At 36.6% G+C, this 16,257-nt stretch overlaps 1 protein-coding gene across 1 annotated transcript; it reads left to right on the forward strand.

Moving 5' to 3' along the window:
• Positions 1-1,915: 1,915 nt before the first annotated feature.
• On the forward strand, positions 1,916-15,842 carry LOC306845016 (immunoglobulin superfamily member 8-like). The gene is made up of 6 exons (XM_079377510.1): positions 1,916-2,251; positions 6,867-7,247; positions 9,082-9,534; positions 10,239-10,649; positions 13,458-13,883; positions 14,807-15,842. Exons 1-6 carry the CDS (start codon positions 2,212-2,214, stop codon positions 14,938-14,940), a joined length of 1,845 nt encoding a protein of 614 aa, XP_079233636.1. The 5' UTR covers positions 1,916-2,211; the 3' UTR covers positions 14,941-15,842.
• The last annotated feature ends 415 nt before the right edge of the window (positions 15,843-16,257 follow it).

The following is a 16,257-nucleotide window of genomic DNA, read 5'->3' on the forward strand; positions in this document are numbered from 1 at the left end:
GACATGAGAGCTGCACACAGGCCGAAAGAATGAAAGAAACAACTAAAAGTTTGCTTTCAAAAAAATGCAAATCTAAAATAAACAATAAAAATATATAATGTGCATTTCCCGAAGAAAATCTGGTTTATTATGTTAACAACGTTGTTGTCATTGGATAAGATTTTACTAATGTTTATTTATTTATTTTGCTGTAGGGCGTTGCTATGCGGTTGGTGAGGTGTTCTGATTGGTTGTTTACTTTAATCAATGTAAGTTTCTTTGATGTGGCTAGGATGGGTGTTGTTACCATAGATATGTGTATATATGACCCTGGAGCACAAACCAGTCATAATTTATCAAATTGAGATGTATACATTATCTGAAGCTGAATAAATAATCTTTCCATTGATGTATGGTTTGTTATGATAGCACAATATTTTAAAATCTGGAATCTGAGGATGCAAAAAAATTTAAATATTGAGAAAATCACCTTTAAAGTTGTTCAAATTAAGTTCTTAGCAATGCATATTAATAATAAAAAATGAAGTTTTGATATGAAGAGTTCATTTGCAACAACAAATAGCTCTGTTTTTTCATTGTGCATTCCAATTAAACTCAAACTGAAAAAATACAGCTAACTAACACAATAAAACACAATAAAAACATGATAACAATAAAAAATATGATTTTTGAAAATGTCAATAAATTTAGTAACCTGTTTTTGCAAATAAACTCTTCATATAATTACAGTAGGAAATTTCCACATGATCTTTACTTAATATCCTAATGATTTTTGGCATAAAAGAGAAATGTATAATTTTGATCCATACAATGTATTGTTGTCTATTGCTACAAATATACCTGTGTTACTCATGACTGCTTTTGTGCTGCAGGGACACATGTGGTTGTTACACAAAGTCTGAACACTTATAAAAGTAATAATAGTTTAATATTTGTTAAAATCACTAACACTAATTATGAACACTATATATGAGCTTTACGTGTGTTCAGCAAACTTCATGCTATTCACACATTAGGTTTTAGTCAAAACATTTCATCTAAATATTAATAACACTAGACAGAGACACTTTTGTAAACAATACAAAGCAAAGGTTTAATTTCTCTGTTAATGAGCAAATAATTGTTTCTTCACTAGATGGAGCCATAGATGTGTATTTGGTGAGCAGTTTAGTTTATCAAAGGTGAAAGAACAAATACATGTCAAATAAAATATTAAGAGTATAACTTTGATTCATTTTAGAATCACATTTACTTGAATTATAATATTATAAGATACTAATGATGGTTATAATGACGATCTGGTGTCTAAAATTGTGAATAAAGCATACAAATCAAAGGTTTTATACTGAGCAGCAATTTTATTTTATTAAAACAGATTATTCATTGAGTTTAGAGGCCCAAGTACAGTTAATATAAATATATTCAGTTTAATTTACTCGGAATAAAGCATTCAACAGCCTCGTGGTAAAATAAATAAATCAGTTTCTCATTATTTAGGTGTAAAATTATTGTTTTCATATTACTGTGGCACCCCTTGGAGGAATGAAATAGTCCAGAGTCAACAAAACCGTATTGACATAATTATTTATTTATAATATTAGGTAAATACGGTTAAGTAAATAAAGAAATTAAGGAAACTAGGGGAAGAGGGATACAAGAAATATATGTTAAATACAAGTGTTAATAAACGACTGGGATTTAATATTATTTAATAATTAATTGTTTTTGTGTTTTAATGGAAACCACTATTAGCATTATTTTTTTGGAAGTACTGGCCTAAATTCAAACATCGATTTAAACAGATATTATAACCGATTGAAGCGAGACTTCCTCCCATTGGTTGTGTTCGTCCGCGCTGCGTCGCCTCATTGGACAGAGATCAACCGATGAGCGTCCGCCTCTCCGCCTGTACGTCACGCACTACTTTCAGTCGACCGCCTGATTTAGTCGCTTGGACGGTGATCGCGAGGGGAAAAGGAGGCGTAAATGATCAATAACGAACCGAACACCGAACCGATTGCTCAATTGCAGTGCTGGTTTATAACACGCGCTCTTTGCGACATAATCCGCGGGAAAAGCAGAATCTCGCGCGTGTTTGTTTGTGTAGTCAGTCGTTTGATTTCAGCACCAACCCGAGGACAGCACGCGTTAGCATGTGTTTACTATAGTAAAACGGTGTAAACGCCAGTGTGTTGTGGAGTTCAGCGCGGAATGGCATCGCGGTGGATCTCGTTCATCGCTTTACTTTGGGGTGAGTCCAACATAATGTCCATAATGCTCCATATAATCCACATCAATCCTCCAATAACACTGAGGTAACGTTAATATTACACTAGCATGTTTTGTTATGCTAGTATTTTTCTAACGCTATACCATAGTGAAATATTCATGTAAAGTTCTATGTAAATATTAAGCTGAAGTACGTATTTAGTGGTGTATATATATATATATATATACTGTATATATCAAAGTAATGTTGTCTATGGTAGTATTCCTTGGAGTAGCATGTAAATACCATATGTATATGAATATGGTAATCATTCAATGTTTTTGGATGTCATTGGAGTACTATACTTATAAAATAGTACCATGGAAATACCATGTTTTTTGACACTTATACATTTGGCAGACGCTTTTATCCAAAGTGACTTGTATTTCATTCAAGAGGGACTTCCGTGGGAATCGAACCCACAACCTTGTTGTTGCAAGCGCCATACTCTACTGGAATATATTTTAAGGAAGTATCTTGGTGTACCATGTAATTAAATAACAGTGTGCTTTGGTCATTTGGTGCTTTTATTGTCATTGTATTTTTCTGCATACACCGAAACTGACTGGTGATAGAGAAACAAACATATAACCACAGACTATAAGACTGTACAGTATAGTTTTACAAGTAGATACAACAAGTGACTGAGTCATGATGTTCACATTGAGAGTAAAGTGACCATTTATAGTATTGCACGTTGGCTTTCACATTGATATGCACAGTAAGTTTATACAAAAGTACGATTTAAATGGAATGAGTAACTAGTGATTTAGTGACTAGATATATTATTGCACATTGACATATAGTATATTATTGCACCTTTACTGCAGATATAGTGTTATATATATCAATGTACTTTGGTATTATCATCTGATAGTGTTTTTTTTTTGTGTACAATTCATTGATCCTGTGTCATGTTTCATTTTATTACCAATATTTGAAAGATTGAAACTGTGTTCAGACACATATGGTCCTTATTTGACCCTTTACTTCATTTCGGCATCGTCACAGGAGCTTTATATAATGATTTATTATATTATGCATATGGGAGATGCTTTTATCCAAAGTGACTTATATTGTATTTTACCAGTTCTTGCTTTGCTTTGCCTAGGAATCAAACCCATGACCTTTGGCTTTGCTAGTGTTTGAGCAACAGGAAAGCACAGTACTTTTATACAGTACAGCGATCCTTTCATTTCCACTCAGTGCAATACTGACATCAATGTACGTATAAGCTGTGCAGGATTTCCACTGGCCTGCTGCTCTGGTTACGCTTTAATTACACGTCTGATCCGCTTACAGCTTCTGTTCTCTGGTCATTATCGGGGCTGTGTGTGTGTGGTCACTTCCCATGAGTCACCGAAACTAGACTGACCTGATGCCGGTTAGAGAACACTTACAGAAATGACTGTAGTTTCCACCAAAATACAGTTATTGTTAGTTACTGTCATAACAATAAGCCAGAAATACATCTTTAAAAGAAATGAGAACGACAGAAAGATTTCTTGCTTAATAAAAATGCGCTCTCCTTAAAATAGCAAATGGATTTGGAGTCATACTAGTTGTAGTAACATGTCAAGCAGTGTCTGATGTGTCCTGTCCTGCAGGGACTACATTGAGTACTATGGTATTTTGGGCAAAACTGTTTACACAGTGGTAAATGTTTGTGAAGGAAACCTGTCAACACCTGTCTTGTTTTTCAGGTTGTGTTAATGTTGTGGTTAAACAGGAGAGGTGACATCATGCTTATGTCAACACTCAACCGCGTTACAATAGCTTAGTTTATCAGATCTTGTTTACATATCTGCTTTCACAATCACCAATCAAACCCTGAGTCACACAGACAGCTCACTAAACTGTGGGAAGGGTTTTGCATTGGATTCAGATGTTTCCAACCATGTCAAACCCAAGTTTACCATTGAAATTGCCCTATTTTATTGAATTAGTTCAGCATAAGTATTTCAGTACTTTTTTGAGTGAAGAAATGTTATTTAACCTTGCTTAAATTGGCGGGCGCCCTGAAGGCCGGAGCAGGGCCAGAACAAGGAGGAGACCAGGGAGGCCATGGTGGGACAGGAGACTCGTGAGGCCATGGCGGGACAGGAGACTCGGGAGGCCATGGCGGGACAGGAGACCCGGGAGGCCATGGCGGGACAGGAGACCCGTGAGGCCATGGCGGGACAGGAGACCCGTGAGGCCATGGCGGGACAGGAGACCCGTGAGGCCATGGCGGGACAGGAGACTCGTGAGGCCATGGCGGGACAGGAGACTCGGGAGGCCATGGCGGGACAGGAGACTCGGGAGGCCATGGCGGGACAGGAGACTCGGGAGGCCATGGCGGGACAGGAGACTCGGGAGGCCATGGCGGGACAGGAGACTCGGGAGGCCATGGCGGGACAGGAGACTCGGGAGGCCATGGCGGGACAGGAGACTCGGGAGGCCATGGCGGGACAGGAGACTCGGGAGGCCATGGCGGATCTGGGAGTTTGGATGGCCATGGCGGATCCGAGGACTTGGGGGGCCATGGCCTTATTTTTTTGGGCAGCCAAGGCGGCTGAAGGGGTTCCGTGGCCTTAGCTCCAGGCCCGGCCACACAGGCAGAAGGTATATGGCCATTGAGGAGGAGCGGGCTCTGTGGGGCGCTCTGGAGGAGCGGGCACTAGAGGGTGCTCTGACGGCACGGTCACTTGGGGGCTCTCTGGAAGCGTGGACTCTTGGGGGCTCTCTGGAAGCGTGGACTCTTGGGGGCACTCTGGAAGCGCAGAGCTGGAAGGGACCAGCAGAGACATAGAAGGGCGCACTGGGAGCGCGGACACTTGGGGGCGCTCGGGCAGGAGGGTTGGACGGTACCAGCGGATTCATAGGAGGGCTCAGGCGAGGAGCAGGCAGAGAACGAAGTAGCATCAACACACTCTTTCCTTTAATGAACATTAACTCAGGCAAAGACAAAGGGAGAACTGAGGACTTATAAAGGAACAAGAACAAAAGAGCAAACAAGATGATTAATACAAAACAGGTGAATGGAACAAACAATGATTAACTAAACTAGGACAGGAAAAACCAAATAAGGGCATAAGGGCAAACAGGAACTAAACGGAAACCAACACGTGACAGAGTGAAAGTAAAGCTTCTGGAAAAAAACGTTCCTCAAAAGATCCTGATGATCAGGTTTGAGACGCACTGATTTTTCATAAAAAAAGATTGATGGAGAATTAAGTAAAGCTGAGCTGCTTCAGTCCAGTAAGAGTTCATCTGGAAATATTACTGCAGTTTACACTAAAAGAGCTTTAACTTGATAAAAACTCTATAAACTAGTCAGACGACAGAAGGCATGCAGTAGATTGAGTGCGACAGGTTTAACAGCACATTTTGATCATGTCGATCATTTAAAGGTCTTGGAAGTTCATGTATCAAATGTAATACAATAGGTTAATATGGTTAAGAGTGTCTGGTTTATTTCTGGTCCCTTTAGCAGAATGAGGATGTATGTAAATAACCCTCAGACAGATCTGCAAAATGACTCACCCTATGAAAACGATGAGTTCAGCTGTGAGCTCACAGGTTGTAAAACATGGGCATAGACTGGCAGAATGGCATTAGTGTTCATTACTCTGACCCTTTCATTCAGAGACGCATTACAACATGCTCAAACAAAGGGTGTGCATGAATAAACAATACTTACGGCCAGTCCCGGGAATATGGGGCGGTATTTGATGGTGCCCTCGTTTAAGTGAGGATATTGTGCATTATGCTAATTTGTTGATCTCATTCAGAAAACTGCTTTGCATGTGTTGATTCCTACTGTATAAAAATTATTTATTTTTCTTTCTTTTTTTTTTTTTTATATAGCACCAATAAAACAACCAAAGTTGAAATGCTTTACACATATACCAGAAATAAAACCATGACCAGCATGACACACGTATCACTACATACTGTATAAAACATATACCAGTTCAGATTTAATTGTTGAAAATAAATCTTTATATCAATTATAAAAAATAGCAAATTGCATAATTTATCACAACCAACCATTCTGGCCTAGTAAAGATTTAATTTTCTAAAACTAGTTTCTGAGAGGTGTCAGTGAGGAGATTGAGATGAAACATAAAGTAAAATCAAGGTAAATATCAATATTTTTATTGTGTACTGTTTCCAATCAAGCTGTAATTTGGTGCAAGTATGCAGAAAATGTTAAAATATGTTTTTTAGATTGTATTTAGAATGCATCAAATGCTAACTAGAAGATATGCAGTTTAGTTTCTAAAAGCGGCATAGGTGAAGAAACACCTGTACATGTACAGTATGAACAATCATTGTGTGTGTGTGAATCGTTTTGTGTGTTCATATCCTCATATATTGAGACTACAGATGCTTGAAAACACCACAAGCATCACATCTGCTTCAATAGGTGTGGAATAGATTCAATTTAATTTAGGATAAATTTTTGGTTCAATATTGCCATTTAAATGAGACGAGTGGAAATATTGTGCAGTGTGAGCTAATTTATCGACCTCACTCGGAATACCGCTTTGAATGTATTGATCCCTGTGGTTAACCTTCAGACTGATTAACATTTGTTCTGTTTGTGTGTTAGAGTTCCAGTGCTGCGTGTGCCGTGAGGTCACTCTTCCCGCCGGGCCGCTGTACCGGGCCGCAGGTTTCTCGCTGTCCCTTCCCTGTGCCGTTTCGGGATACGAAGGTCCACGGACGCAGGATTTTGAGTGGTATCTGTACCGGGATGATGCCGAGGGTCGTCAGATCGGTGTGGTGTCCACACGGGACGCCGGCTTTCCGTACGCGCCATTCCAGGGTCGCGTGCAGGCCGGCGAGGTTCGAGTCGAGAGGGATTCAGGCGACAAAGCCAGACTGATCATCCAGAGGCTCCGTTCAGACGATCAGGGCCGTTACGAGTGTTACACGCCCAGCACTGACACCCGCTTCCTAGGGAACTACAGCTCATCAGTGGTGGTCAAAGGTAGGTGGTAAATCAGAAAAAATGACAGATGGGTTGATGCGATTCATCATTTGACAGCACTAGATATTACATTTGTTTATAATATTATAAATATGTTATGAAATATATTTATACAATATATTTAATACATTTATAATTAATGTAAAAATCTTTTTAGAAAAATTTATACATTATTATAATATTAAATAATAATATATTTGTAATATTTTCAGTACATTATCATCTTCTTAAATAATGTTAATAATTTAATAAACTATTTATACAATTATATTTTAATATCATTATATTTATAATATATATTTGTGTTATTCAATATATGTAATGTATTATAATTAGCCATAGAATCATATTTAATAATCATATTAATATATACATTTTTATTTTTTATCTTAATATTTCTAGTTTTGTATTTAAATTTCATGGTATATATTATAGTAATTTTATATTTCATGACATACTGAAATGTAACAAAAAAAAATGTTTTACGTATGTGACCCATACATTTTTTTAAAGAGCTGTTAGTCAAAATATTGAGATAAAATATGAAGATATCACTATTTTTTATTGTGTGTTATTTCCAATCAAGCTGTAATTTGGTGCAAGTATACAGAAAGTGTATTTAGGATACATCAAATGCTAACTAGAAGATATGCAGTTTATTTTCTAAAAGGTCTTAAAACGTCTTAATTCATCCTTGTTTTTTGATGATTGCTTTATTATTTCTCTGTAAAGCTCTTACCACTGTGTAATTAAGGCCTTAAAAAGGTATTAAATCAGAGCAGAAAGTCTTAAATTCATAAAGTCATGGCATTAAATGTTGCATGCATTGCAAACATTGAACATCGTCCTCTGTATTTTGGTTTTTTTAATATCAATATCTAAGCATGATTAAATCAGGATACTTTTACTTGAGATACAAGTGTAAAATGAAGTCTTGAAAAATTCATCAAAAGTTGTTTTGATCATAAATTCACTTTTGCTCAATTTCACACAAAACAAGACTGCTTCTCAAGAAAGAAAATCTTCAGAAATAATACAGATATACTGACAAAAACAGCGCTTTTTTAGCACTTGTGATCAGAAGGTACAGTAATATTTCCATATTTTAATGGTTTGGAGCAGAGCTGTTCAAGCCTTTTTGTGAAATTAATTACAAAGTAACAGAGATTAATTGAAAGTTGCATTTTCAAACTTTAACATTTTGCTAATATAAATAAACTATTATACTGTTAACACTTCTTAGTCTTAAGAAGTCTTTTAGAAACGTCTTAACTTTACCTTCTTGAAACCTGCAGAAATCCTGTATATGATATATGAAATATAGTACATAAAATATAATTTTCCTAATAATTTATACTATTTTCGTAAAGATTTTTGAAGCAGGATAAAGTAATGACACATTTTCTTTACACCTGGCATGAACACCTTTACACCTTGAGTGCTATTTCTTGTAATACGGTAAAACACATATTTCTTGGTAAAACATTTTTTACAACTATAATGACTTTTTAAAAGCATGCATATCATGATGTTTTCTTGAGGTTTTAACATTTGATGTAACCTATTGTGTCATGTCTTTAAAATGGACAAAAAAGCACATTTTTAAAATGTTTTAACTAATGACTTGAGACGCCCTCATTAGGGTGTTTGAGGTTTTGGTTTTGTTAAATTGCACCGATTAGACATTTGACTTCATGCTCCGCAAAAATTTCAAAAAGAATTTTAAAAGACAAAATAGTTTTTTTTATAGACAGTCAAAAATATTATCATGTCATTGACCCTGATTCTTACATATAAACATTAACAGAAAGCATTTTGTCTTTTATTTCCGCAGTGATTCCCGACACGCTGCTCATAACACACTCTCGTATTTTGAGCGGCCAACCTGTTATCGAAGGCACAGAGCTTCAGCTGACGTGCGCCGCATCTGTCCAATCGGATCAGCACACTCACGTGTCCGTCACGTTCGGCGTGCGCAGCAGCAGGGGCCCGGAGTCTCTGGGTCACAACCTCAAAGAGATCATCGCTGTTGACCGCGAGCTGCGTGTGACGCCGGGCCAGAGCGGAGCCTATGGGAAGAGATACCAGGACGGAGAGATCGCTGTGGAGAAGCGGAAGGGCGACGGAGGCCGGGATCTGTACGTGCTGAAGATGAGCGCTCTGGCACCCGAGGATTCTGGGTCATATTTCTGCGAGGCTGCGCAGTGGATCAGAGATCCGGATGGAAAATGGGAACGCATCGCACAGAGGACAATGGAGCTCGGGAATCTCACCGTTCAACCGCTTGGTTAGAAATAAATAATATGTTTATATATATTTATATAAATGTATTTATTAATAATAAAACTCATTCTGATTATATAATTTATATATGTTATAGTTATATATTAATAAATATAAATAATTACTAAATAAAAACAAAAGTAGTAGTTCTATTTTACTATTTCACTATAAAATAAAATACTAATAAAACGTTTTATTATTAAATATATAAATATATTTATTATTAATTAGGATTGCAAAGGGGTGGAAAATATCCTCTATATTTCCAGAAACTTCCCAAAAAGTTCTGAAAGTTTCCAAAAAATTGGAAAGTTTGAAAAGCGAAATTTCTGGAATGTTTCTGAAATTTGCTGGAACTTTTCCACCTATTTGCAATATAACATTATTCTAATATTTTACTGTAAAATAAAATCATTTTATTGCCATATTGATATGTAATCACAATACTTTGGCCAAATTGTGCAGCTCTAAAAACAAGCACAGCAAACCTGGTATTTTTATCTCTGTTTAAATCACAGTTGCAGTTTTTAGCAACCCCACCACCCCCAAATCATGCATGTTTTGTGTGCTTGTGCTCAAACTAAGTGATGGTACAGCATCAATGTTTATTGGCCTGAGCAATAGCAATAAGAAGGTGTGGGTTAGTCTCCATGCTGCTCTAGTCATTATGAATATAGTAACCAGTCTGTTATTGCTGTCTCTCCTCAGCGGAGACACTGAGCGTGCGCTCTGTCCCGGAGGGTGGCGTCTCTCTGCGCCCTGGCGCTCCGCTCCGCCTCAGCTGTCAGGTGTCAGGTGTGGGTGCGTGGAAGCGCTCGGCACTGCAGGTGCAGTGGATGCGGCGCGGGCCGGCGGGCGGTGTGGAGGTGGAGGTGGCTCGTGTGGATCCCAATGGCGTGGTGGCCTGGGGCGATGATCTCAGCCGGGCAGGAGGAGGCAGCATGGAGAGGGAGGCCGATGGGAGCTTCTCTCTGGGCCTGTTCTCCATTCGCCCTGCTGACGCCGGACTCTACCGCTGCGCTGTGAGCGTCTACGCTGGGAGGAAGACACTAGCACCAGAGAGTCCAGCCACGATCACACAGAGATCAGAGTGGGTCACTGTCAGCCTAAAGACTGAAGGTGCGTCAGAAAGTGTTTATGCCAGGACTCCAGCAAATTAGTGTGAGAGCGCAATTTCAAAACAGCGCCGGTGGGCGTGGAAATTTCTGCAAGTGATTTACTAACAACGTGCAAATTAAAAAACACAGAGGCAACATCTCATTTACATATCTACCAATGCAATATACCAAGTGCAGTGCAAATTAGCATAGTTGCAAATTAATAAATAAAGAAGCCACAGTACGTTGAAAAGACCCGGAGGCCAAAAAATGAAGGTTTGATAGAAGTTTTGATTGAGCTGGTATTGCGTGACTCCTAGTTGAGGGTTCCGAGTTGTCTTATTTCCTGAAGCAAATTAAAAATAACATGGCTTGGCAAATTAAATATTTGGATAATGTGTTCTTCTGCCATTCAAAATAAATTAATACATGTGGAAAAAATCCTGTCCCTTCTACCACGCGCTCTCTGTTCTCTGCAACAATTATTGCAGCCATTTCAAGCGCAAAATAGTTTAAGACATGCTTTTTTTGGCCGTTAAGTAATGGAGCAAATACTAGTAATTTGATGAGCGCAAGCATTAGCAAAACGCATTGCGTGATTCATTTGAATACTCTCCTCCATAAATTTGGCATCTGAAAGGGAAACTCCTACAAATACATATTCAATAAGCTCAGGCGCAAAAATAACTGTTTCTACGCCTTTTCAGCGCTAATTCTTCACTGCGCCTCTTTAAAACCTGATAGTACAATTTTAATGCCAAAAGACGGTTTGCATTGGCGCAAGCTGTTAGTAAAACTTGCCTAACTATTTTTACTAGGAGCACTGTAGCCTCTGACCGAAATGTTTTAGGAGCACAAGCAGAAAATTTAGGGGCACACCTTAAATCAGCCTGCAATGCAATCATTCACATATTTTCCTCATTTTAACTGCATTACTGACAAATGCTTTGAAAATAAATAGACTTAAAGGGTTAGTTCACCCAAGAATGAAAATTAGCCTATGTTTTACTCACCCTCAAAGCATCTTAGGTGTATATGACTTTCTTCTTTCAGACGAATCCAATCGGAGTTATATAAAAAAATATCCTGGCTCTTCCCAGTGTTAGAATGGGAGTAGATGGGTGTTTTTGTTCAACAGTCCAAAAGTAGCCAAATAAAATGCGTGCATTCAAATTGGATCATTTTGGAGCTTTAAAGTGCTGGAAACAGTTGTGTGAAATGCTTGAAAACTGCTTGAATTTTTCTCTCAAAAGGTAGTACAAACCCTGAAATGAATAGGCTATTTCTGTCACAACACCATGGTTACAGTTACTGTTACTACTTAAGGTTTTCTACAACGCCATTTGATCTGTTTATAAACATATTTTAAAAATGTGACCATTTGGCTGCAGTCTGGAGCCCTGGTTTATGCATGTTTTAAGTTTCTAAGTGCATTTCTAAAAAAAAAAAAAATAGACAACATGATGAGCAACATTAAGAATGTGATTTTAATGCATTGTTTGCCCATTGCATCAGAATTCAGTTAATTTCCTCAAATCAGTTTGAACTGTTCAGTAAATTGATTCAAAACTCTTAATTGCATTATCACTCAAGAATAGCTGTTTTTTTATTGTTATATGAATGCATATGAAATTATTAAATATTATTCCTTGCGTTGATTTACTGAAGAACAGTGTGGAAAACATTCCTTATATTTTAATTATTTTTAACTAGACATATACTGTATTTCACTTTATCCACTGCAGAGGAAACGTATATTTTGAACTACAGTTCTTTTATGTTTGTATTTATTTTTTTGAAAGAAATTAATACTTTTATTCATCAAAGCCACATTAAATTGATCAAAAGTGACAGTAAAGACATGTATAAATCAAATATTGTGCAGCACAACTGTTTTCAACATTGATAATAATCAGAAATATTTCTTGAGCAGCAAATCAGCATATTAGAATGATTTATGTGATCATGCAAAAATCTTAATATAATACATAAAAATAGTCATTATTTATCTATTTTTTCTGAGTGAAGTATGACCCAGATGCTGTTCTGAGAGTTCATTAACACAGTGTTTGTTTATGTGTCCTTTTAGAGGTCCGTGTAAATAATATTTCACAAAACATAAAATCTTACAGACCCCAAATGTCTTAATAGCAGTGTATAAAATACTATCAAAATGCTGAAAATGTAGATTTTTTTTCCACCTAGTTCTAATTTAAAAATTATTTAAAAATTAAAATTTATTTTCATTTGGGTGAAGTATGACCCAGACTTATGAGATTATATTTACATTTAGTCATTTAGCAGACGCTTACAGATGAGGACAATAGAAGCAATCAAAACCAACAGAAGAGCAATGATATTCAAGTGCTATAACAAGTCTCAGTTAGCTTAACACAGTACACATAGCAAGGTTGGGCTTTTGTTTTATTATTGTATAATAAATAAAAAGAAAACCAGTAGATTGAATGCAAAAACATTTGAGAAGCTAGTTTCTTGTTTGTTTTTTTTAGAAAACAAGCAGTTAGTAAATGAATAGAGTGAATAAAGTCTAAAAGGGGCAAGTTTTTATTTATTTTTTTGAAAATAGAATTAGAATAGAGAGTGCTTGAGTTAGAGGGTCAAATAAAGATGGAAGAGATGTTATTTTTAGCCGATTCTTGAAGATGGCTAAGGATTGATTTTGGCAGGTCATTCCACCAGGAGGGAACGGTTAATGTAAAAGTCTGTGATTAAAAGTGATTTTGTGCTTCTTTGGGATGGATTAGATAAACCCTTATGCCGTGTTGAGAGTTTATTAACGTAGCATTTGTTTGTGTTTGTGTCCATTCAGAGGTGCGTGTATCTGCTAGCATTGATTTGCCGCGCCGGCCGCTCCTGAAGCGCGGCAGCACCGTCACCCTGCTCTGCAATGTCTCTGTGGAAGCCAGCGGTGCTTCACGAGTCGAGGTCCAGTGGCTTCAGAAACCAGAGGAGCCGTCGAGGAAAGACACCACGCTTTCTGAGGACAGCAAAGGCCGCCTCCTGGCGACTCTGACCCACGACGGCCTGACGCGTATCTACAGCAATGGCAGCGACGTGAGCGTGGACCGTGTGTCTGCCGGCTGCTTCAGGCTGAGGATCTTCTCGGCCGCTGAGGAGGATCAGGGACACTATCTGTGTCGAGCCGACGTCTGGGCGCAGGATCCACGCGGCGGATGGTACAGCACCGGCGCTGAAGCCCAGTCAGTGACCGCACACCTGTACCTGTACGCACGAGGTGAGTTATGATCAGAGTAGTGAAAGCTGTTTCTGTACAGGGATAACCTGTGACGGTATTTATTTTCCTAGCTAGAGGTTTTTAAAGATTTTGATGCCAAGGACTCCCAAAAATAACGACCCTCTTCCTAAAATATAAAGGCGTCTATATATTTTATATATTGTTTTATATTTTATATTGTTGTTTTAAAATTTAAATGAATATGTTTGTTCTATATTATATTTTCCAATTGTTAAAATACTATCTGGAAAATATTTACTTTTATTTTTATTATTTATTTTATTAATGTTTTGGGAAAAGAAAAACAAATGACCTGCTAATGCTAACCTAACTGTTTTCTTTTTCACTTTTTACTAGTTATGTACACACACACACAGATATATACATTTTTATATTAAAATACAAATATATTGAATATTTTAACATTTATATATTTTTGTATGTATATGTAATATATGTAGTTATACATTTTAGAATAAATTGTATTTCAAAATATCTTTCCGTTTGTTTTTATTTCAATATAAATAATATTTACTTTATATTTGTTGTTTTCATGTGCGCACATTAAATTTGAAAGCACTAAAAATACATTTTATATATTCTTTTTTTCTTAATTTTTTTTACAAATTGTATGTACACATACATTTTAGAATACAATATATTTTTTAATATTATTTTATATTTTTATTTCAAAATAAATAATTTTTTTCATCCTTTTTTCATGTGTGCACAATAAATTTGAAAGCACTAAAAATACAAGTTTTTGTGGACCCTATTTTGAAAAGTCCTGTTCTAGTGGCTTCCTCTTTCTTGGCGTCAAAAATTCTTGTTCACCACAGAAAGCACATTTAGCCATAGCATGCTTGCGTGATCTAGTGTTGAACTGAAAGACTCATATATGTTTTAATGTATTTTCTCCACAGTCACTGATCTGCTGCTCTTGCCTCTCGTGATCGGCGTGTCGTCGGCGCTGTTTGTGGGCATATTGATTATCGCCACTGTGACGTGCTGCTTCATGAACCGACTGGCTAGACAGCGCTCCCGCATACGGAAGTAGGAAGTATGAGAGAGACTATCATGGAAAAACATTCAATGACTTGAATGGAGCAAAGAAATACGGGTTTTAAACAGGTTTAAGGTATTTTTGCAGTCTTGACATCATGTGCACTTACAATTAGGAAGGAGATCAGAACGATACTGACACGTTTTATTAATCCATATGTGGATGCTAACAGTTGCATATACACAAACGCATGTAGATTCACTTCAAGCTGTGACACTGTGATGTGCACTGTTTGTATTCATTCCACTTTGACAAAGTTGAATATTAATCTGTGCGTTTGCTCCAAATGAATGAAAGGACGTCTGGACTAGAGTCTCAATGCAGGTATGTTTTGGAGAACCACAGATATCCAGCACTCACTGCTATGAAATGTGCTCATAATTCAGTGCAAGATCAGAATACTTGTTAGTATAAAACACTTTTACAGCACTTTTGCCATATTTTTTCATCTTTTCACTTTTTGTAATAGAATTAAATGCATTGAATATCCTGAGCAGTTCCAGTGAATTGGGACGAATCCCTCTCTAGTGCACATTTGTTTATCAGTGACGTGTTCATAAAGTTAGTTCGTTCTTATGTTCTGTATTGTAAATGGTGAATTTCAATGAAATGTCTGAGTCAGATTTTACCCCAAAATCTAAAGGAAAATATTAGATTTTGCATCTGTGCATTTTTTGTTTGTTTGCTTGTTTTTTAGTTTGGTTTAAGTTTTCATAATACTTTCATGAAAATTAATCAAATTTACAACCTAAATGGACATTGTGGGATGTATACTAAAATACTGTAGTAATTGTTGTACTAATTGTACTTAAAATATCTAGTAATTTATTATTTAAAATAATTTGTAATTAAAAAGTATTGAAAGTTAGATTTTTGCATTTACATTACATTTTGAATTTCACTAAGAAATGTTTGGGTCATATTTTATTCAAAAATCTAAAGAAAAAAAGTTTTTTTGGTATATTTCACATAATATTTTTAAGCAAATTTACAACCCAAATTTTTATTTCTATAATGCATTCTGTCTAGACATTGTGATGTATATATTGTCATAAATTCAGCACAGCAAATAATTGTTGTACTAATTGTACGTAAAATAATCAAATAATATATTATTTTTGTAATTGAAAAAATAATATTGAGAAAATTGCTTTTTTTTGCATTAATGAAAATTATGGGTGAAAAAAAAAAGTTTAAATATTGTGGGAAATGCAGAAAGTCATCAAAAGAACCCCCGCGTTTATATTTTAGGGTCAAATATGCCCCAGACATTTCTTGCTGGATTTCTTCTGAATACAATAATCTATATAA

Source organism: Barbus barbus, assembly GCF_936440315.1.
Source record: "Barbus barbus genome assembly, chromosome: 25".
Classification (NCBI taxonomy): domain Eukaryota; kingdom Metazoa; phylum Chordata; class Actinopteri; order Cypriniformes; family Cyprinidae; genus Barbus; species Barbus barbus.